This window comes from Corella eumyota, chromosome 1 (assembly GCF_963082875.1).
Source record: "Corella eumyota chromosome 1, kaCorEumy4.1, whole genome shotgun sequence".
Lineage (NCBI taxonomy): Eukaryota > Metazoa > Chordata > Ascidiacea > Phlebobranchia > Corellidae > Corella > Corella eumyota.
Window position 1 is genome coordinate 426,224 of NC_137490.1, and position 22,502 is coordinate 448,725.

Genomic DNA, 22,502 nt, shown 5'->3' on the forward strand with positions numbered 1-22,502 from the left:
ACGTGATCTAGGTAGGTAACGATTTTTTATACAAAATGTTTAAAAAAACATAAACTTTAAAAGATTAAAAAAAAGATTTAATTGATATTTTAAAATAATTTGTGACGTCATTACCTGCATGTTCAACGTTGACATCAATATCCCTAAAAATAAATTTAAAAAAATAAAACAAAAAAACAAGTGTTTTTTTAAGTATAAGTTAATAATGTTAAAATAAAAGTATATTAGATCACCTTCTCTCATATTTTTGTCTGTTTATTGTGATGTTTAGATGGATTGGAGCTTCATTGTCCGCCATTGTTGCTTCAAAAGTTTTTTTTTCTAACACAAACTTATAACCTAACCCTAAAAGATAACGTTGAAGTAATACAAAATAAAAACATTAAATTAGCTTCTCAATTAGGTTAGCTAACAGTTAACTTTACTTAAAAACTGTTACATAGTTAGTTTTACTAATAAACTAAAACATTTTAGCACTTAAACAAATAATATGGTGCTAAGGGCGAAGGTCTTAAGTTAATAATTACCTAAATAAAACCTTTTTATTGTTCTTTTTTGTTGGTTTTATTTAGTACATTTATTGTATTATTTTTGTTTTAGTGTAAAGAAATTTCTTAAACCGTTTTAATTTGGAATAAAATACGTTAAACAGAATTTAAACTATCACTTTGTCCTCATTTTTACCCACAATGCAATCGCAGTTAAAGTCACGTGATAAAACTTGTTTTGCAAAGCGTGTTTCTGACATTTTGGTGAGATTTCAATTTATTAATTAGTACAGATTTTAACAAAATCTGTACTAATTAATAAATTGAAATCTGTACTAATTAATAAAATTTACGCAGAAAATTATGTTTATAAACTAGTTTTAAGTATTTGTATATTTTTGAGTTTATTTTAGTCAATATTTTGTTAAATAATTGTTTTTTTTTATTTGCCAAAATTCCGCAATCTGGCAATTAAATATGGCGGTGTTTGTTCGGTGTTTTACTATAAATAGAATTGCGCAAATGTTTAAATATATTTAATGTTTTTTAATTTAAACTAATTATTTTGATTTAAACAATATTTGTTAGTTAAATGGCATAAAATGTATTTTGCGTTTTTATAAATTTTGAAAGTCTTTAGTAGAAGCTTACGACAATGAAAATACAGTTTTTAAAAGTTTTGGGAATGGTAGAATTATAAACCCTACTTCAACCCTAATATTAGAATAGTTAAAAAAAAGTTTTGGTAACAAAATTTATTGCAAATAATTATATATATAATATATAGAATTAATATTTAAAATTTTATGATGCTGTTTTGTTACTGTCGTAATTTTTTGCTAGAGATTTAATTTTAGTATATATATACTTTAAATTTTTTAGAATAACTGTATTGTAAATTGCATGCTTTTGCTCATAAAAACTAAGATTTTTAAAGTTTTTTAAATAAAACAATTTTATGTTAAATGGTTTTAAAAGTTATTAACTAAATATAATTTTAAATATGTATTAAAATTTTTGAGGCTAATTGTAAATTGCATGATACGGTTGTTTAACAACTTTAATTTGTATAAAACTTTTTATTTTAAAGTTTTTAATTTAGCAAATAAATATTTTTAAGTATTTGTTTATTTTTTTAAAATGTTAATGTAATTAAATATTGTTAACCAGATCATATTCTAGTTTTTCAAACAAAATTTAAGAGTTTAATCGGTTAAAATTTCTGCTCCGCCTTTTATCTATAAAGGTTATTGTTTGAACACATAAAGATTGCATTACTTTAAAATTTCATAGTATGTTATAATTTTTGTGTCAAAAAAGGGTTTAGTACAAAAATATAACTAACACTTTATTTTTTTAAGAAATGTAGTTTTTTATTATATTGAGAATGTGTAGTCTTGGATATTCTTAATCACCTTCATTGTATTTTTTTGTTAAATTTTATATAATTTGTTCTCTTATTTTACCACTTTTATTTAATTGTAGTAATATAGTAGTAAATAAGAATGGCTGATGGTGTTGATATAGATTTATATGCTGACGTCGATCATGAGTTTACTCAGGTATTTTTAATTCTCGCATTTTTGTTTTAATGCTGAAATTTTTGTTGAATAATCACAAATCCTTTTGTATATATATAGAGTTCAATTTAATTTTTTTTTAAAGTATTTTAGTATGATTTTAAATTAAAATATAAAGCGCTACACAACTTTATGTACTTCAGCATCTTAAATTACTAGGTTTTAAAAATAAGCTAAGTAAATTTCTTTTTATCCTTTATTTTAAAATTTATTATTATGTGTATAAACTGTTAGATTTTTGTAATTCTAATGTTCTGCAATGTCACGTAATTTAAACCCTACATAGCCTGTATATTAAGAAAGTAGAATTTCAAATTAAACACAAACTTTAATAAAACCACACAGCTTTTGTTGAATGTATAAATTTAAGGGTCTAAAAATTTATTCAATATTATGTTTGGTTTTGTATTATACATTTATTTACAAAAATGTTGTTTTACGTTTTGTTATGTTGTGTTTTTTGTTGTTGTTGTTCAACAGGAGGAAGGAAATAACTACAACAGCGTCGACCTCTACGACGACATGCTTCAACCTTCACGACCCGGCACAGTGTCACGTGTGAGTTACATTTCTTGTTGCTTTTTACAGACTCTGCTAACCACCCTGCTTTAATGTCTTTTTAAAGTATTAAATTTTTATTGACATTTTATGTTTTTTTAACCAGTTTAGACATTTATTAAATGTTTCAATTCTTTAAATTATTTTAATTTAACTAAATGTTAAGGGTGGTTAGTAAGTCTTATTCTTTTACATGTTTTTATATTTTAAATCTGTAGTAACTTTTAATTGTCTTATTTGTATTATATATATTTATGTATTTATTTTCTTTTATTAAATTTTATATTTTTGTCACTGTTTTATAAAATATTAATTCTTAAGTATATTGATCTTTATAAATTAAATCACGTTTTTTTCCATTTAAATAATGTTTAAATTATAATCCCATATGTATTGTATTTTTAAAGTTACTATTTGTTTATTATGTTTAAAGGGAATTGTTAAATAGTTTGATTCCATGCTTAAATAGCTTATTTAGTGCATTTTTTCCTGTTTTAGTTATATGTAATTGATGTTCAGTATATTTATTGCAAATATTAAAAACTAAACTTATTTTTAATTTTTTGATAAGTTAAGGTTAAGTTAAATAATTTGTTCATTGAATATGAAAATGTGGACACAGTATAAAGGGTATTATTAATATATAGTCAATTGGTAATTAAGTAAATCTAGTTTTCTATTAAAAATGGGACAAACTACACAAAATTTGCCCCAATTTTTATTTTCTATGCAAGATTACATAAATATGCAAAAATGATTTTTTCTAAATTTATGTTTTAAATTATTTTTAATTGGGCTTTTAAAATATGGGTATGCACATATGTAAAATTGCATATTTATGTGATTCGTTGATAAATAAAAACTTTTAACCTAAACTGTAAGTTAAACATTCTTAAAAATTTTTAATTTTACAGCAAGCTAGCACTAATGGAGTTGTACCAAGTAGTCCTCTTAATATGGGGATGCAGTTTAACTATCAGGGGAAGAAAGTTGCTATATATGTTGGGAACTTAACATGGGTAAGATTTCTTTAAAATGTCGGATTTATTATTTGTTTAACTTAATTTTAAAACTTTTTATTTAAATATTATTTTACATCTTTTACTGTTTTATGTGTGGTTGAAATAACAACAACTTGGTGTTTGTTTGGGTTTAGATATATCGTTTTTGCTTTTTAAAAGTCAAGCAATGTGCCATAAATATTCTAATACTGCTCTCATGCTGTAGTGCCCTTAAGTAAGGTTGTAAAAACGGTGAACTCCTGCTAAGCTAGCACTTAATCAGCAGCTTAATTATCAAGCAATTATCTATAATATCCCAAACTACTAAAGTCAACTCGAAACTGGGCCGAAGTAACTGATGTTACTCTATGTTTAAGTCGCACATTCGACTCTCCCACATCGAGGATATACGTATGTACAAAAATAACAAAATAAATGTTTTATTTAGTGGACTACTGACAAGGATTTACAAAAAGCGATCAACTCACTTGGAATAACTGACTTGGTTGAGATTAAGTTTTATGAAAACCGAGCTAATGGCCAGTCTAAAGGGTTCGTTGTTTGTTAAATCAGTACTTACGCTTTTTTTTGTTAAATAAACGAGTTAGGTATATTGTAAATACTTTAAAATTTAGGTAAATTGTAAAAAAATACTTTTAAGCTGATAGCTTATGAATGTGTGCGGGTTTACAGAAAAACTTTAGTATATATAATACTTAAAACAATTGTAAATTTTATGCTGTTTTTTTTACATAACCTAGTTTAAAACATATTTATCCTTTTAACAAAACAGAGATAAAAAAAGACTTCGATATATCAATTGCATATACTAGTTAAAAAATTCTTAAAACAGGCGATTAAATTATTACAAATAAAAATTTTTTGATGTTTTTAGTTTTGCTTTGGTCCATCTCGCAAGTGAATCTTCATCGAGAATAATTATGGAAAAACTACCCCAGAAAGACCTGCATGGGCAAAGTCCTGTGGTTACTCCGTGCAACCGACAGAGTCTTAATCAATTTGAACAACAATCGAAAGCTCGTGAGTACAAAATAAATAAAATTTAATTGGAATCTTAAAGTTAATTATTTGGGGTTTAAATTTTTAAAATGTCCACTGTTTTGGGTGCTTGTATTATTGCGTTCCTCAAAAAAAGTAAATTTTTAATTGTTTAATAAGGCTTCGGTAATTTTTTCTTAAGTGTGTTGTTAAAAATTGTCTATTTTCTTTAATTTTTAATAATCAAAACATGGTTAAAATTAAAACAAAATCCTGCTAACCAGGCCATACAGGACAATACAGTTACCACACAAGATATAACATAAAATGTGGAATTCACGTAGACTGTGTTTTTGTATTAGGGCAACTGAGGGCATTTCCTAGAAGAAGTTTAGGGCTGGGTTAATAGAAAGTGTCCCATTGTCGATATTTTGTCTTTATTTAATGACAGCTAAAACAGTCAACGCATCTTGTGTGGTAAATTGTCACTTCTGTGTGGTCCTGTGTGGTAATTAGTAGGACCCAACAAAACTTAAATATTTTTTAAATTTGAGGATAAAATTTTTTCAAATTTGAGGATAAACTATTTTCAAATTTGAGGATAAACATTTTTTTAAATTTGAGGATTTATTTTTTTTTTAATTTGAGGATAAATATTTTTTTTAATTTAAGGATTTATTTTTTTTAAATTTGTAGATAAACTTTTTTTAGAATCTGGCGGAAGTGGGAATGCCCCTAGCCCAAAACCCCAACCAGCCCCCCAAGTGACCCCTTCTTTCTCCCAGCAAACTCGAAGCCTTCCTCCCCCACAACTTACCTTCTCTAACCCCCCTGCACAGACTTCTATATTGGGGAATCCACCCTTGTTTGCCCCAAGAGGACCCCCACCCCCGTTCCCGCCTCCTTTCTGTAAGTTTTCAGTAATTAAAACTTTTTGTTAACTTCTTTAAAAGGATTTTAAATGTTTTTTATTTTTAAATAGTTTCCTTTTTATTAAAATGTTATTTTTGTGAATATAATTTAAATTTTTATATTACTTTTAATTTTATTTTTTAACTTTCAGCTCAAGTTGCAACCGTGGCATCGGCGAACACTGCAACAATCCGGGGATTCCCCCCAATGCAGATTCCACCCCCGAGGATAAACATTCCACCTGGGATTCCGCCTCCAGGTCTTCCTCCAAGAATGGTGAGGGATATAAGTATGTGGGAAATAAATAGATGGGATTGTTTTAAGAAATATAAATACCAGCGAATATTTTAAAAGAAAAAAAAGGGGGATATAAATATTAGGGACTTTTTAAGGGATACAAAAAAGAGGGATTATTTTAAGGGATATAAATCTTTTTATTAATTTAATTTTTATTTTGAAATATTTTTGAATAATTTTTAGACTCCCCCACCAGGGTTATTCCCCCCAGCTTCGATGCTTGCCCCACCCCCCAGGATCCCCCCTCCATCTCTTAATTTGCCCCAGATGCCTCGCATCTTGGTTCCACCACCCGGGGTTCGACTTCCACCTCCCCCAGCATCTTATATATCCCAGCTTGTTGGACAAATTCCACCCCCAATTGTTCCACAACAAAGTAAAAATAATTCCCTTTTTTTTTAAATTAGGGTAAACACTTTTTTAATTAAAATTTTAATTTTTTTTTTTTTTCAAAATTAAAGTAAACACTTTTTTTAAATTTTATTTTAAAAATTCTAAAAATATTTTTTAGGCCTTCAACAACAAAATGAGGATTTTTCTCGAGGAAGATCTCAGTCTCCTCCTCTCTCTGATGGGGATGTAGAGGAGATAATGACGAGGAATCGAGTCGTTTCCAGCTCTGCGATCTCAAGAGCAGTTTCCGATGCAAGTTCAGGTAAAACACTTTGTCGGAAATAACTAAAAGTTTGTATTTTATATATTTAAAATAGGTTGTTTAAAAATAAGGAAAAGGGCAGATTTTTGTGCAGCCTACACAAAATGCCAAAACATTGCTTTAGTTTTCTCATTTAACTTGCTTAAACTTTAATTTTAAACGACCTTATTGATTAATTATTAATTAATTTTTGGCACTACATCTTCTTAAAAACTTGAATATTTGTCAGGTGATTATGGAAGTGCGATAGAAACTTTGGTGACAGCAATTTCATTGATCAAACAATCGAAAGTTGCAAGCGATGAACGGGCAAAAGTTTTGATCGGATCTCTACAGGATTGTTTGCATGGCATCGAGGAGAAATCCTTCGGATCTGGGACACAGTAAGTATATTGACACTAGGTGTCCTACTAAGTTTTGTTGGTGATTATACAGCATGCTAGCAGTAAGAATTAAACCTTGGATCTCAAGTCTTACTTAAGGATGCTACAACATGCCAGCAGTGGGATTCAAACCTTCAATTTAATTAAAATTGTCTAAAAAATGCTTTTAAATTTTTTTTAGGAGAAAGCGTGATCGTTCTCGTGATCGTGAAGAGCGACCCCGTCATCGTGAATCAAAATCTCGTCGCCGTGATCGTGATAGATCTCGCTCACGTGATCGATATGATGAGCGTGACTATCGTGATCGGAGCAGGGATCGTGACAGTGGTGGCGGTTACTCGCGCCACTCTGACCGCGACCGCCATCGTCGTTGAACTGTCACAAATTGGTTATAACCTTGATTTCTCTTTTATAAATAGGTTACGACAGTGATTTTGTGTCGTTACTAGGTTACAACTTCAATTCCTCTTCCGCAGCTGGGTTACAACATCAATTTTGTGTAATTAACACTTTTAAACACAACTGAGTTATAACCTTTGTTTATCTTAAAGTTGAGTCAAAAATAATGTTTTTATTTTAATTGTAAAACTGCCAGTTATCATGGAAATTGGTTTTACTTGTACAGTAATTGTTTCTGTTCTTTATTAATAAACCAAAATAAAGTTAAAACAATGAGAATTAAACAGTTAATATTATATGGTAGATATTAAATTGGTTGCTGGTAAACACAGGTTTATTTATTTTTAGTTTTTACCAATATAAATGAAGTTTGATTCTTGTAATAAAGTGTTAAAACAGCAACCAAGTTTTATTTATTGAAACAGTGGCAATAAAAACTGCACGGAAAAAATAGCAAGTTAAATTATTTTCGCTAAATCGGTATTTTTGTTTGCCGCTAGTTGGCGATGAAGTTGTATACGCTTTTATAAAGCCATCTCATAAGTACATTAGACTAATTTAAACTTTAAAATTAGTGCTGTTTATTACAAAAACAACCCTAAGTTTATTACTCTATAAATATTAAATATTTTAAAGTCTAAAATACAAATTTATTTATTGTTGTACAAAAATTTAAATCGTATATTAAGAATTTATATACTTTGTTTAAATATTTTTTTTTAATAAACTATCAGGTCAGAACGCTCTTTCACCATACACAAGGTTGGTTTTGATTACCAGTATTCTTGTGCTATAAACGCTATAAACTTCTGCTAAGCCAGCCCTTAATTAGCAGCTTATCAGTGAATTTGTAGCGATTTATTAATTTTAATTTTTAGGAACTGTCCTAATTGTTGGTTGATACAAGAATATAAAATTCTGGCTAAATCTTACGAAAATAAACTCTGAATTTAAGTAATGTCTAAATCCATGTTTATTGGGTGGCGTCCGTTCAGCAGAACGAAATTTCCTAACTGTTTTTAAAACGAACATTTGCACTTAATAAAAAGCAGAAATAAATCGTTGGAAAAATAATTCAATACTAGAGAAACGAGGTTAGAGTTCCCATGTGAAAAGAGTTGTTAAATAACCCGCAAATTCGATAAACAAGTTAAAGTTAAAAGCATTGGAACTCATTGTTAAAATAGGGAGGAAAAATACGCCAAAGCTTGACAGCAAATAAATAACAATTTCATTTCAAATCAACATCAAAAACTGTTTGTTTATAAAATCAAAAGTTAGCTTATGTGGATTTATCCAAAATAAGCTACAAATTATAAACTTTATAATATCCCCAACTGCCAAAGTCAACTCGAGACTTGGTCGGGGTAACTGATGTTACTCTATGTTTAGGTCGCGCATTCGACCTTACCACATCGAGGATAAAGATTTATACAAAAAATTAACTATATGTCTAAATATAGTAAATATTAGTAAGTGTAATGTCACGAATTGGAGACAAAGAAAACAAGAAAAGTTTTTTTCTTCTAGTTTAGAATTACCTGAACAAAATAACTAAGATAAATTCGTCGTAGTTTTAAAGTTTTTAGTTAATTAAAATTTCTCATTAATATTTAAGTTTACGTTGTCTAACTTTTTAACAAATATTTTTATTCAATTAAGGTATAAATTAATATTTTGCAAAAACGTTTATACAATATGGAATGATGACGTAACAAACGTTTATACAATATGGAATGATGACGTAACAAACGTTTATACAACATGGAATGATGACGTAACAACAGGAAATGACGACGCAAGACAGAAATTCTTATTTAATTAATTATAAACTTAAGGCCCCGCTCTTAGCACTGGATTTTTTACTTAAGAATGTTTAATTAATTAGTTACACTTTGTCAGTAATGTTAATTGCCAGGTTAGTAAACATTAATCTTAATTAAAACATTAATTGTAATTTATAATATATTGGTTTAAAATGTATTACAGTTATTAGATTTGATTATTAAAAAAAACTTTATTGAGTAACAATGGCAGACAATGAAACTCCAATCCATTTTAACATCAACATAATTAATCAACCAAACTATGATAAAAGGTGATCTAATATACTTTTATTTCGTAATAATTTTAATATTACTAACGTATATTTAAAAACCATTTATTATTTTTGTTTCATTCTTTTAAATTTATTTTTAGGGATATTGATGTAAACATTGATCATGCAGGTAATGACGTCATCTATTATTTTTTATTTAAAAATAAATTTTTTATTTAATTTATTAAACAGCTATAATAATTAGACATTGAGTATAAAAAGAATTGTTACTTACCTAGATCACGTGACCCAACATACCCCAGCCTCTGAAACACAACCTGACCTCCAAGCCGACAACGTGACGTCATCACCTACGTCAACAAGAACGTCGCAATTAAGCCTGACTAGTCCACAAGCTAAAACAACTAGTAAGTAGTAGATACAAAATAACTGAATAAAATAATGTTTATTGAAAATATTACCAGCTATGGTTTTGGGTTTGATTCCCGTTACTTCCAAGTTTTAAACATTTATTAGTAAGCTGTTAAAACAATTGAATTTAGTACTCGTGTAGTTTAAAGTGTTATATAGAAGAGTTTTGTAATTTTGTAAGTGATGTATATAGCACGTTAGTATGGTTGACAATGAATCACAAAATGGCTTTGGAACCTTTAAAAATGTCTGTGGTAATTACAATTTAATTTTTAAATATACTGAAAAATGATTAACATAAAAAACCAGGTTATCATATTTTTTGTGTGACGTAGAAAGTACTAAGTAGCGTAGTGAATGTATACAAGCTAGTACTTTCTACGTCATCACAAACAGGGCTTTCCTTTTCTTTTAAATATTTTTTTTAATCGTCTTATTTATTTAAGGTTAGAATCACTTTTGTGTTCAGTGACACCAACTTTATTAATTTTTAAGTAAAAAAATTGCCAATGTAAGAGTTTAAGATTTTTGGCCATAAAAACAAACTCTCACTAAGTTTTCAATGTTAAATGTTATTTAAAAAATAAAGTTTTGTTTTAAATTAAGTTATAATTTACCCTTTTTTAGAAACATTTTAATAATTCATAAAATTATATTTATGGTTTTGTAGATGCCTAATTTGTAAATTACTTTTATTTTATAGATGTGTCTATGACGTCACAACAACTCATGGAAATTATCGAATACGAAGGTTTGTCTTAATAATTGTTTTTTTTTTTAGTTTTAAAATTTTTTAAACTTGAAAAATGAATTGCATTTAACAAATAACTTGTATTATAAACTTTGCAAAGCAATAAAACTAGGTTTTATGACAATAATTAGCGTCATTCATACCAAGATCTTTGTATTGTGACGTAACCGAAGTTGTTTTGTTATAAATCGCGTACACAGTAAAGATAAAACTTTTATAAAACTGACAATAAAGTTTTTAGTGCGAAAATTCTGATAATTTTGTTTACTAAGTAAACTTTATTACGTCACAATGTAAACTTTAAGGTTTATAAACTCTGTTAATTATTTAATTTTAAATTTCGTTTTAAATTTTTATTTGAAAAATTAAAAAAATTATATAGCCTATTATTTCGAAAATATTTAATTATAGAAATAATCTTCAAACTCCGCATTGAAAAAAATTCTGACTCAGCCTATGTTAAAACACTAAAGCAATCAAAATACGATCTAGAAATACAAAATATTTCGAATTTGGTTTCTTTGTACAAGTTTTCTGTAGAAGCAAATATGTTGGATTCGGTTTCTGGCATTCGGGACAAAATAACTTTAATAATTCAAAACAAAACACAGCTAACTGCATCACAAGTCGATTCTGTAGCTGATGATCTTTATGCCCAAAAGAAATACCTGATGTCCATTCTATTTAACTCGATCGCATTTTCCTTATTTGAGGATAATAACGACCCGGACAATGATGTTAAGAAGATGGGTTTCTATCTGTCGTTAACTATTACGAAAAATACAATGATTGTTTGCCATCTTCTAAACTTAATTTTTATATTAAATATGTTTTTTTTTTTAATTTACATTTTGGTAAAAATCTACCAGTGGGGAATTCACCTGGTGTTGAGTACTCGGAAATTGTCGGGGATTTTTTTAAACTTGTCGCAAAGATTTGGAACTTTCTAAATAATTTTTTTTGATCCTAAAACTTGGCCTAATGTTAGTTTAAGTGTTTTGGTTAAACAAACCTTTGCAAGATTATGTCAAAGGTTTTTAAATATTTAAATTATTTTAATTTTTGTAGGTAAACCTTAAAAGCTTAGATATCGTTTAACTTTTAAACAAAAAGTAGCAAAATGCCACCGAAAAAAAGAAAAAAAGGTGGAATAAACAAGATAACTGGTGAACCCCGCATGACTAACGAGGAATACTACAAGAGAATAATTGGAAATTTTAACAACCCACAAGGTAATATAATGTTGATGTTAGTTTTTGTTTTACTTCCTTAAAATACTAAAGCATAATCAGCGTATACCACCAGTATAGCTTAATAAATATGAACAGTTAAGTTTGTACCTAAATGAAAACAAAGAATGAACAATTTTCTTAAAACTTAATTTTTAATAAAAATTTTTCCCAGAACCACAACCTGAATCTCAAATGGGGTTACAGCAAGATCAACCAACTGGGTTTCACAAGTTTCAAAATCCGGCGTCATTGGGCGGCCCATCTACGTCACAACAACATGTAACGTCATTTGGGTCAGAAAACATGCCGTCGTTGGAAAGTCGATCTATGATATCTGTTCTATCGCCGCAAACCTTCGCTATGAATAATCTACTAGATGATATCGGCAAAGAAAATAATCCAAACCAGACAACCAATCCAACAGGTAGGTTTTACTGACACTAATATATTAATATTTGGTTGTAAGCCTTTTTAACTAATTCCTTGATATTATTTAAAAAACATTTAATTGACAAGGTCAATCCACTGGGTCACGGGTTCAAAACTTGACCTTTGACGGCTCATCTACATCACAACAACCTAATACGTCATTTGAGTCAGAAAACATAAGTTTAGATGGCCCATCTACGTCATCTGAGGTTCCCAATTCAACCTACCTCAATATTTTAACCCCAAACACGTTTATAGAAAGAATGAATGAAGACAACAACAGAATAAATAATCCACCACCAGCAATAACTATTTTAACTACCAATGTTGTAAGCCTTCCAACCCAGACACCCTATCTAACAAGTAAGTTTCAGTGACACTAATATATTAATATTTGGTTGTGGACAATTTTAATTTCAAGTAATATAGTAAGCCTACATATGGCTAGGCTTTTTTAACTTTAAAAAAGTAAGTATAAAGAACCTTTAGAACAGGCTACGTAGTTTTATAAACAATTTTTAAGAATTTGTTGTTTATAGATGTTTCTGTGACGTCACAATCAATGGAAACTATCCACTACCAAAGGTTCGTTCAAACATTCGTAAAACGCATTTAATTTTAAAATTACCTAAAATTTGATTCGAGAAAAGAATTTCTAAGTGCTCAAATATTAAGCAAGTTTTTTTTATGACGTAACAAAGGTTGTTTTGTAATAATTAGTGAACAAAACAAAAATAAACTTTTATTAAACTAACAATAAAGCTTTGCCTACAAAAATGCTAATATTTTTTTTATTGAGTAAACTTTGTTACGTCACAATGTAAGCTTAGAAGTGAAAGAAAAGTTTATTATTAACGTCATTTCCTTGTTTAAAAATATTCAAAAGTTAACTTATTTAAAAATTAAATATTATTTTATTGGCAAGGTCACCAAACAACTGCGTCACTTGGGTTTCAACACTTGGTAATAAGTGACCAACCTACGTCACAACCAACTGTTACATCATTTGCACCAGATAACATGACGTCATCGGAAGGCCAGCCTACCTCACAACCAACTGTTACGTCACTGAGGCTAGATACCCCGTCAACGTTTGAAGACCAACCTACGTCATCTGGGGTTCCCGATCCAACCTACAATGCTCAATCATCGAGATTGTCAGAGGACAACATGGAAACAAATGATCCAACGGTTAGTGACCTTGCTACCAATGTTGTCAGCCTTCCGAACCAGACAAAAAGTAAGTTAGACACCTATTTAATAATAAGGACACTTATAATTTAACCAAGTTCTTTGGTTGGAGCAATAAAACAATCCCATTTATAGCTAGACTATGAAAGCTTATTTGTATTCTAATGAAACATTTTCTTACTCATTGTGTATTTTAGATGGACCATCGACGACGGCACAACTTATGGAAATCATCGATTACCAAGGTTCGTTTCATCTATCGTAAATAAACATAGCGAATGAAAAGAAAAAGTTTTATGATAATCATTTTTCTTTATCCTCGATGTGGGAAGGTCGAATGCGCGACTTAAACATAGAGTAACAACAGTTACCCTGACCCAGTCTCGAGTTGCCTGTGGCAGTTTGGGATATTATAGATTATAATTGCCTGATAATTATACTGCTGATTAAGTGCTGGCTCAGCAGGAGTTCGTACCGTTTATAACGCCTTACTTAAGGGCGCTACAGCATGAGATTAGTGGGGATTGAACCCACGACCTCATGTGTGGTGTAACAAGTGTTCTTACCACTACACCACGCTGCCGGTACGTGTCAGTTTATTCCGCAATATTTGTATTGTGACGTATTAGAAGTTGTTTTGTTATAAATCGCGTACAAAACAAAGATAAAACTTTTATAAAACTGACAATAAAGTTTTTACTGCAAAAATTCTGATAATTTTGGTAACTGTGTAAACGTTGTTACGTCACAGTGTGAACTTTAACGTTTACAAACTCTGTTACTTATTTAATTTCGTTTTTTTCTAATTTGATTAAAAAAAAATGATTAAAAATATAACAAATATAGCTAATAAAAAATTACAAAGTAAAAAAATATTTAATTTTATTATAGAAACAATCGTCAAACTTAACATTGAAAATAACTTTGAAATGGCCTATGTTAAAGCATTCAAGCAATCAAAATACGATCTAGAAATACAAAATATTTCGAATTTGGTTTCTTTGTACGAGTTTTCTGTAAAAGCAAATATGTTGGATTCGGTTTCTGGCATTCAGGTCAAAATAACTTTAATAATTCGAAACAAAACTCGACTAACTGCGTCAGAAGTCGATTCTGTAGCTGATGATCTTTATGCCCAGAAGAAATACCTGAAGTCCATTCTATTTTACCCGATCGCATTTTCCTTATTCGAGGATAATAACGACCCGGACAATGATGTTGTGAAGATGAGGTTGTGTGTTTATGGGATAGGGGTTTCACTTCAAGAAATGTTGAAAGAAGATCTAAACATGAAAAGTGTTGTACAGCATCACGTGATTCCACTCATGCGTGAACTTAAATCAAGAGTGAAAAACTTACCTCGAGTAAACGCCGAACAAAAAGTAGTTCAACTGAGTAAATGTTTGTGTGATATCGGATATTGCGAGGAGTTGGCAGATATCGACGACTTTCAAACATATACAGAGGGGCTCAGATTGATGAATACGATCGAGAATAAACAAAAATATCAAGTTTACGGAGCTCTCTTAAACAACATTGGTATGTGGTATGATCGCAATTCTCGATACAGCGAAGCAGTTTCTAAATACACCGAGGCAATCGAAGCTAAGAAACAAGCTACTGATTGGTCAAATGATGAAGTTAAACAAAGTAATATCAAGAATACTGAAAATAACTTGAGAATCAACAAAGAGAAAATGTAAATAAAGTAAAAGTTCGGCCCAAAGTAAATCGAGTAGCACAACGATCAACTTATTTCAACCATAAAGTTTGGTTAAAAATTAATGAAATATCAGCGTGGTCGTGTTTAAATATTGACTTTTTGTCGATTATTATTTCCTAACACGTGGTTAATTTAAAATTAATTAAAACAAATTAGTTTTTGTATTTGTCACGTGATGTTCAAGTTATTTTTATTCTTATTGTAAATGCGATTATTTTGTTTGTTACGTCACATTGATTTTATTAACGTTTAATTTTTGATGATTTTTTTGTTTTTATTAAATATTTAGATTTCAAAAATAAAAAAAATTAAATATTTTTGTTTTGTTTAGTTGTTATGAATTAGTAAACATGTAAATGATTAATATAAAGTCATCAGTAAAACAAATAGAAGAACAGCAAGCTTAACAAGAACAAATAAAACTGTTTGCAAATAGAACAAACTTACGATCAAATATTAACCATGTAAACATGGCGATTCAAAATTTATTTGGGAATTAAGTGGTTTTTGGATTATTTAAATTGTTTTATATTGGTTTAAATACATAGAAATACTCTCTTGGCCTCACCTATAATATTTTATATTTTAGTTGTCGGCAACGTGGTGTAGTTGTCAGAACAATAACTGCACTGCATGAGGTCCTGGGTTCGATCACCAGGGTTCAATTTTCTTTTGCTGTAGCGCTCTTGAGTAAGACGTTATAAACAGTATAAACTCCTGCTGAGCCAATGCACGAACAGCAGCCCAATTATTGGGCAAATATAATTTATAATATAATGTTACTCTATGTTTAGACTGTTGAGCTAATGTTACTCTATGTTTAGGTTGTGGAGTCGACCTTTTTTATTAAAACTAAAAAAATTGTTCAATGTTGAATAACGCTGCTGATTAAGTGTTAGCTCAGCAGAAGTTTAAACCCTTTATAGTGTCTTGCACGAAGGCTCTACAGCAAAAGCAGTGGGAATCGAACCAAGGATCTCATGTAGTAAAGTTAAGTGTTCTGGTCATAAAACATTTTATAGGTAAACCATGAAAAAAATTAATATAAATAATAAAATGTTGCTGGTGATATTTTGTATTTAATCTTTTTTTAATCCAATTAAAAAGCGCGCAAAAAATAAAAGTTATTATAAATGAGGATATTTAAAAAAATAAAAAAAATAAAGTTACTACCCTGTTTACTTGGACAATCAGACAGTTAGACAGTTAGAATAACAGACAGACAGACAAGCAGACAAACAGTTAGGTTTGTAAAAATGTGAGAAGTTGTAAACTCAAGTAATATCAGGTGGTGATTTAAGAAAATGGATTCTGAATTTCTTGGCGATATTCTAGAATGTTCGGTTTGTTTAAAACCTTTGGATGAACAAAACAAGGTAAGCGTTTAGAACGTTATTCAGTTTTTAATTAAATTAATTACTTTTTAACCATTTCTTAATTTTTTTTATCAATAAATCGAACTTAAGGATCTTTAGTAAAAATCTATGGCAAACACAAATATTTGTTACAATAAAAAAACTTTTAATTACTTGATTTTTGTTAATTATACTTCACCCCTTTTTTATAAAAAGCGTTGGGGTATAGGTTATTATTTAACCCCATCTAACCTTATTTTCTATGAAACAACTGTGTTTTTAAAGTTTCTACTAAAGATCTACTACACCAGCAGGGAGACCACCTTAGTGGTCAAAGCACTTGGGTTTACTACTTAAAGTGCTGGGTTCGATTCCCACTGATCTCATGCTGTAGCGCCCTTGAGTAAGGCGCTATAAATGGTATGAACTCCTGCTGTGCCAACACTTAATCAGCAGTATAATTACCAGGCAATTATAATTTATAATATCCCAAACTGTCAAAGTTAATCCAAAACTGGATCAGGGTAGCTTATGTTGTTCTATGTTTAGACTGTGAAGTCGACTTTTTTCATTAAAACTAAAAAAGAGCCAGTACTTAATCAGCAGCATAATTATCGGGCAATTATAATCTAAAAAAGTTGACCTTCTTTCATTGATAATAAAAAATTTGAATAAACTAAACAAAATTATTAATTTCTCAGGTTTTGCCATGTCAGCACACTTTCTGCAAGTCATGTTTACATTCCATTGTGAGGTCACACAAGGAACTACGTTGTCCGGAATGTCGAGTTGTCGTGCGACAAAAAGTCGATGAGTTACCGTCGAATATTTTGTTGATTTGTTTACTGGACGGAATAAAATCGCAGGAAAAAAAATTTGTCGAGATAAAAGTGGACACTAGGAGGCATTCAGGTGGTGATGTCATAATTATATATTGTGATATCATAATTTTAATTGTTCAATATTTTATTATTGTTAGTGTGAAAATAATTATTCGATGTTTTTCTTAAAGTTGAAGGAATTTTAACGGAGTCAGTTATCACCACTGGAGGTGCTAAAGATGCTGAAAAATCAGGGTTTCCCCAGAGTTCTAAGATTGTCTCGCATGAACGAACAAACAGTGAACCTGTTGTTCAAAAAGTAAAATATTTTTTGAATTTGATTTTAATTAATTAATTTTACGAAATTAAAATAAAAATAAATCTATTTACAATATTAAAGTTGTTGATAATAATTTAATTTCTTTAAGTTATAATAAAAATGGGTAACAAGGAAATGAGAACAACTTATTATCTCCTGTATAACTTCCTCTTATTAACCTAATCATAACTTTAATAAACATTCAATAATTCAATAAAAAAACTTTAATAAACTTTAATAGCCTATATTAATATTAATTGCATATACTAGTTGCAAAATAGAGTATTTAAAACAGGCAATTAAATTATTACAAATAAAAATTTTTTGATGTTTTTAGTTTTGCTTTGGTCCATCTCGCAAGTGAATCTTCATCGAGAATAATTATGGAAAAACTCCCCCAGAAAGACCTGCATGGGCAAAGTCCTGTGGTTACTCCGTGCAACCGACAGAGTCTTAATCAATTTGAACAACAATCGAAAGCTCGTGAGTACAAAATAAATAAATTTAATTGGAATCTTAAAGTTAATTATTTGGGGGTTAAATTTCTTTGTGTTAGGGCAACTAGTGGCACTTCCTAGAAGAAGTTTAGGGCTGGGTTAATAGAAAGTGTCCCATTGTCGATATTTTGTCTTTATTTAATGACAGTAAAAACAGTCAACGCATCTTGTGTGGTAAATTGTCACTTCTGTGTGGTCCTGTGCGGTAATTAGTAGGACCCAACAAAAGTTAAACATTTTTTCAAATTTGAGGATAAACCATTTTCAAATTTGAGAATAAACTTTTTTTCAAATTTGAGGATAACAATTTTTCAAATTTGAGGATAAACTATTTTCAAATTGGAGGATAAACATTTTTTCAAATTTGAGGATTAATTTTTTTTTAAATTTGAGGATAAACTTTTTTTAGAATCTGGTGGAAGTGGGAATGCCCCTAGCCCAAAACCCCAACCATCTCCCCAAGTGACCCCTTCTTTCTCCCAGCAAACTCGAAGCCTTCCTCCCCCACAACTCACCTTCTCTAACCCCCCTGCACAGACTTCTATATTGGGGAATCCACCCTTGTTTGCCCCAAGAGGACCCCCACCCCCGTTCCCGCCTCCTTTCTGTAAGTTTTCAGTAATTAAAATTTTTTGACTTCTTTGAAAAGGATTTTAAATGTTTTTATTTTTAAATAGTTTACTTTTATTAAAATGTTATTTTTGTGAATATATTTCAAGTTTTTTATATTACTTTTAATTTTAATTTATTAACTTTCAGCTCAAGTTGCAACCGTGGCTTCGGCGAGCACCGCAACAATCCGGGGATTCCCCCCAATGCAGATTCCACCCCCGAAGATAAACATTCCACCTGGGATTCCGCCTCCAGGTCTTCCTCCAAGAATGGTGAGGGATATAAATATGTGGGAAATAAATAGGAGGAATTATTTTAAGAAATATAAATACCAGCGAATATTTTAAAAGAAAAAAAAGGGGGAAATAAATATTAGGGACTTTTTAAGGGATACAAAAAAGAGGGATTATTTTAAGGGATATAAATCTTTTTATTAATTTAATTTTTATTTTGAAATATTTTTGAAAAATTTTTAGACTCCCCCACCAGGGTTATTCTCCCCAGCTTCGATGCTTGCCCCACCCCCCAGGATCCCCCCTCCATCTCTTAATTTGCGCCAGATGCCTCGCATCTTGGTTCCACCACCCGGGGTTCGACTTCCACCTCCCCCAGCATCTTATATATCCCAGCTTGTTGGACAAATTCCACCCCCAATTGTTCCACAACAAAGTAAAAATAATTCCCTTTTTTTTAAATTAGGGTAAACACTTTTTTAATTAAAATTTTAATTTAATTCATTTTTTTTCGAAATTAAAGTAAACACTTTTTTTAAATTTTATTTTAAAAATTCTAAAAATATTTTTTTAGGCCTTCAACAACAAAATGAGGATTTTTCTCGAGGAAGATCTCAGTCTCCTCCTCTCTCTGATGGGGATGTAGAGGAGATAATGACGAGGAATCGAGTCGTTTCCAGCTCCGCGATCTCAAGAGCAGTTTCCGATGCAAGTTCAGGTAAAACACTTTGTCGGAAATAACTAAAAGTTTGTATTTTATATATTTAAAATAGGTTGTTTAAAAATAAGGAAAAGGGCAGATTTTTGTGCAGCCTACACAAAATGCCAAAACATTGCTTTAGCTTTCTTATTTAGTTTGCTTAAACTTTAATTTTAAACGACATTATTGATTAATTATTAATTAATTTTTGGCACTACATCTTCTTAAAAACTTGAATATTTGTCAGGTGATTATGGAAGTGCGATAGAAACTTTGGTGACAGCAATTTCATTGATCAAACAATCGAAAGTTGCAAGCGATGAACGGGCAAAAGTTTTGATCGGATCTCTACAGGATTGTTTGCATGGCATCGAGGAGAAATCCTTCGGATCAGGGACACAGTAAGTATCTTGACACTAGGTGTCCTACTTGACATAAGTTTTGTTGGTAATTATACACCATGCCAGCAGTGGGAATTACACCCAGAATTTCAAGTCTTACTCAAGGATGCTACAACATGCCAGCAGTGGGATTCAAACCCTCAATTTGATTAAAATTGTCTAAAAAATGCTTTTAAAATTTTTTTAGGAGAAAACGTGATCGTTCCCGTGATCGTGAAGAGCGACCCCGTCATCGTGAATCAAAATCTCGTCGCCGTGATCGTGATAGATCTCGCTCACGTGATCGATATGATGAGCGTGACTATCGTGATCGGAGCAGGGATCGTGACAGTGGTGGCGGTTACTCACGCCACTCTGACCGTGACCGCCATCGTCGTTGAACTGTCACAAATTGGTTATAACCTTGATTTCTCTTTTATAAATAGGTTATAACAGTGATTTTGTGTCATTACTAGGTTACAACTTCAATTCCTCTTCCGCAGCTGGGTTACAACGTCAATTTTGTGTAATTAACAATTTTAAACACAACTGAGTTATAACCTTTGTTTATCTTAAAGTTGGGTCAAAAATAATGTTTTTATTTTAATTGTAAAACTGCCAGTTACCATGGAAATTGGTTTTACTTGTACAGGAATTGTTTCTGTTCTTTATTAATAAACCAAAATAAAGTTAAAACAATGAGAATTAAACAGTTAATATTATATGGTAGATATTAACTTGGATGCCGGTAGACACAGGTTTAATTATAAATGAAATTTGATTCTTGTAATAAAGTGTTAAGACAGCAACCGAGTTTTATTTATTGAATCGGTGACAATAAAAACTACAAGGAAAAATAGCAAGTTAAATTATTTTCGCTAAATCGGTATTTTTGTCTGCCGCTAGTGGGCGATGAAGTTGTATACGCTTTTATAAAGCCATCTCATAAGCACATTAGACTAATTTAAACTTTAAAATTATTGCTGTTTATTACAAAAACAACCTGCAAATATTAAATATTTTTAAAATCTAAAATACAAATATGTTTATTGTTGTACTAAAATTTAAATCGTTTATTAAGATTCATATACTCCGGTTAAATATTTTATATTCTTTTTACTTTAAACATAAGACAAGAATACAATTATATTTAAATGTTTTAACATAAGTATTTAATAAAATATTTGAAAGCACGCAAAATTGTCCACTCTTGCTATAGTTTAAGCTTTAATAGAGTATGTGCAAACATAGTAAAAATTTTAAATATTTACTGAAAGTAAGGGTAATGTTTTACACGAATCGGGGACAAAGAAAACTAGAAAAGTTGTTTTCTTCTAGTTTAGAATTGGCTGAACAAACTGACTAAGATTAGTTGTAGTTTTAATTTAAAGTTTTGAGTTAATTAACATTTCTTATTAATATTTAAGTTTACGTTGTCTAACTTTATAAAAAAGATTCTTTTTTATTATCAAAAATTTTAATATTTTGTAAAAACTTTAAAACAATAGCGGTTGATGACGTAACAACTGAAATGACGACGCAAGACAGCTTTGGTATATAATTGTAAAAGAGTTGCGGTATACGAAAATAAAAAACAAAAACAAAATAGAAAATAGAAAAACTGAAATAATTATGAAAAGGACATTACAAATAATATCATTAATTTATTATTACCTAATAATAATAATAATTTTGGAGGATAATATGATAATAATATGAGGACACACAATTAACGTTAATAATTAAATTCTTATTTTGATTGTTAGTTTTGTTTAATTATTAAGTAAAAACTGACAAAATGCCAAAACAATGGAAACAACGCAAAAACAGTAAACCTTACATCAGAGACCCAAATTTCTGGAAGAAAAGCGAAGAATTTGGAATAAGTAAAGGTAAGTGTTAATATTGACAAGTTAAAATTAGATGAACTATAATAACATATTTATTAGGAGCACAATCTACGTCATCACAACCTGGTACGTCAATGGTACCCCAATCTACGTCATCACAACCTGTTACGTCAATGGTACCCCAATCTACGTTATCACAACCTGGTACGTCAATGGTAGACCAATCTACGTCATCACAACCTGTTACGTCAGTGGTAGACCAATTTACGTCATCACAACCTGAAACGCCACGTGATTTAAGGGCTTTAAGTGATCTTTTTGAAGATATACCAACAGATCCCATCCCTCCCCAAAGTAAGTTGTATTTAAACAACAACGACATTGGATTTTTACTTTTAAAATTAATATAACAGAATATTGAAGTTTTTTTATTTTTATTATATTTATATATTATATACCTTCACAGCAAACTTCCGCATAAAAAGGTCTTAATATTGGTGAAATGGAATTTCGTTTAAATTTTTTGTTTTCTTATGTAAAAATATTTTAAATTGAAATAATATATCTAGGTCAAAGTAATAAAGTAATATAACTGGGTCTTAAAGGGGTCTTAACTGGGTATTATTGGGTCTTAACTATAACTGGGTCTTAAAGGGGTCTTAACTGG

The 22,502-nt window shown here is 29.9% G+C and overlaps 3 protein-coding genes across 4 annotated transcripts; all 3 read left to right on the forward strand.

Moving 5' to 3' along the window:
• Nucleotides 1-1,647: 1,647 nt before the first annotated feature.
• LOC145751087 (cleavage and polyadenylation specificity factor subunit 6-like) lies at nucleotides 1,648-7,578 on the forward strand. Of its 2 annotated transcripts, XM_082567179.1 has the most exons (11): nucleotides 1,648-2,050; nucleotides 2,549-2,626; nucleotides 3,541-3,645; nucleotides 4,076-4,179; nucleotides 4,523-4,668; nucleotides 5,338-5,535; nucleotides 5,690-5,814; nucleotides 6,019-6,211; nucleotides 6,347-6,490; nucleotides 6,720-6,873; nucleotides 7,055-7,578. In XM_082567179.1, the coding sequence occupies exons 1-11, from the start codon at nucleotides 1,994-1,996 to the stop codon at nucleotides 7,245-7,247; spliced, it is 1,497 nt and encodes a 498-aa protein (XP_082423305.1). In that variant the 5' UTR covers nucleotides 1,648-1,993; the 3' UTR covers nucleotides 7,248-7,578. The 2 variants fall into 2 exon arrangements, with proteins under 2 accessions (XP_082423305.1, XP_082423297.1); XM_082567171.1 differs by having other exon boundaries at nucleotides 1,648-2,626; nucleotides 7,055-7,577.
• Nucleotides 7,579-12,417: 4,839 nt separating this feature from the next.
• LOC145763394 (uncharacterized) lies at nucleotides 12,418-15,081 on the forward strand. Its single transcript, XM_082574832.1, has 5 exons — nucleotides 12,418-12,517; nucleotides 12,694-12,739; nucleotides 13,080-13,394; nucleotides 13,543-13,590; nucleotides 14,237-15,081. The coding sequence occupies exons 3-5, from the start codon at nucleotides 13,175-13,177 to the stop codon at nucleotides 15,046-15,048; spliced, it is 1,080 nt and encodes a 359-aa protein (XP_082430958.1). The 5' UTR covers nucleotides 12,418-12,517; nucleotides 12,694-12,739; nucleotides 13,080-13,174; the 3' UTR covers nucleotides 15,049-15,081.
• Nucleotides 15,082-17,199: 2,118 nt separating this feature from the next.
• LOC145762038 (cleavage and polyadenylation specificity factor subunit 6-like) lies at nucleotides 17,200-20,629 on the forward strand. The gene is made up of 9 exons (XM_082574625.1): nucleotides 17,200-17,335; nucleotides 17,436-17,563; nucleotides 17,901-18,046; nucleotides 18,470-18,667; nucleotides 18,820-18,944; nucleotides 19,149-19,341; nucleotides 19,480-19,623; nucleotides 19,853-20,006; nucleotides 20,194-20,629. Exons 2-9 carry the CDS (start codon nucleotides 17,484-17,486, stop codon nucleotides 20,384-20,386), a joined length of 1,233 nt encoding a protein of 410 aa, XP_082430751.1. The 5' UTR covers nucleotides 17,200-17,335; nucleotides 17,436-17,483; the 3' UTR covers nucleotides 20,387-20,629.
• Nucleotides 20,630-22,502: the final 1,873 nt, after the last annotated feature.

Excerpts from the sequence above, each read along its gene's own strand:
- LOC145751087 (XM_082567171.1), top strand. The coding sequence starts at position 2,462 with ATGTTTGGTTTTGTATTATACATTTATTTACAAAAATGTTGTTTTACG. Across the intron at positions 3,646-4,075 it reads ATGTTGGGAACTTAACATGG|TGGACTACTGACAAGGATTT; the intron begins GTAAGATTTCTT and ends TGTTTTATTTAG. Across the intron at positions 5,536-5,689 it reads CCCGTTCCCGCCTCCTTTCT|CTCAAGTTGCAACCGTGGCA; the intron begins GTAAGTTTTCAG and ends TTTAACTTTCAG.
- LOC145762038 (XM_082574625.1), top strand. The coding sequence starts at position 17,484 with ATGCTGAAAAATCAGGGTTTCCCCAGAGTTCTAAGATTGTCTCGCATG. Across the intron at positions 17,564-17,900 it reads GTGAACCTGTTGTTCAAAAA|TTTTGCTTTGGTCCATCTCG; the intron begins GTAAAATATTTT and ends TGATGTTTTTAG. Across the intron at positions 18,668-18,819 it reads CCCGTTCCCGCCTCCTTTCT|CTCAAGTTGCAACCGTGGCT; the intron begins GTAAGTTTTCAG and ends ATTAACTTTCAG.
- LOC145763394 (XM_082574832.1), top strand. The coding sequence starts at position 13,175 with ATGACGTCATCGGAAGGCCAGCCTACCTCACAACCAACTGTTACGTCA. Across the intron at positions 13,395-13,542 it reads CCTTCCGAACCAGACAAAAA|ATGGACCATCGACGACGGCA; the intron begins GTAAGTTAGACA and ends TGTGTATTTTAG. Across the intron at positions 13,591-14,236 it reads GGAAATCATCGATTACCAAG|AAACAATCGTCAAACTTAAC; the intron begins GTTCGTTTCATC and ends ATTTTATTATAG.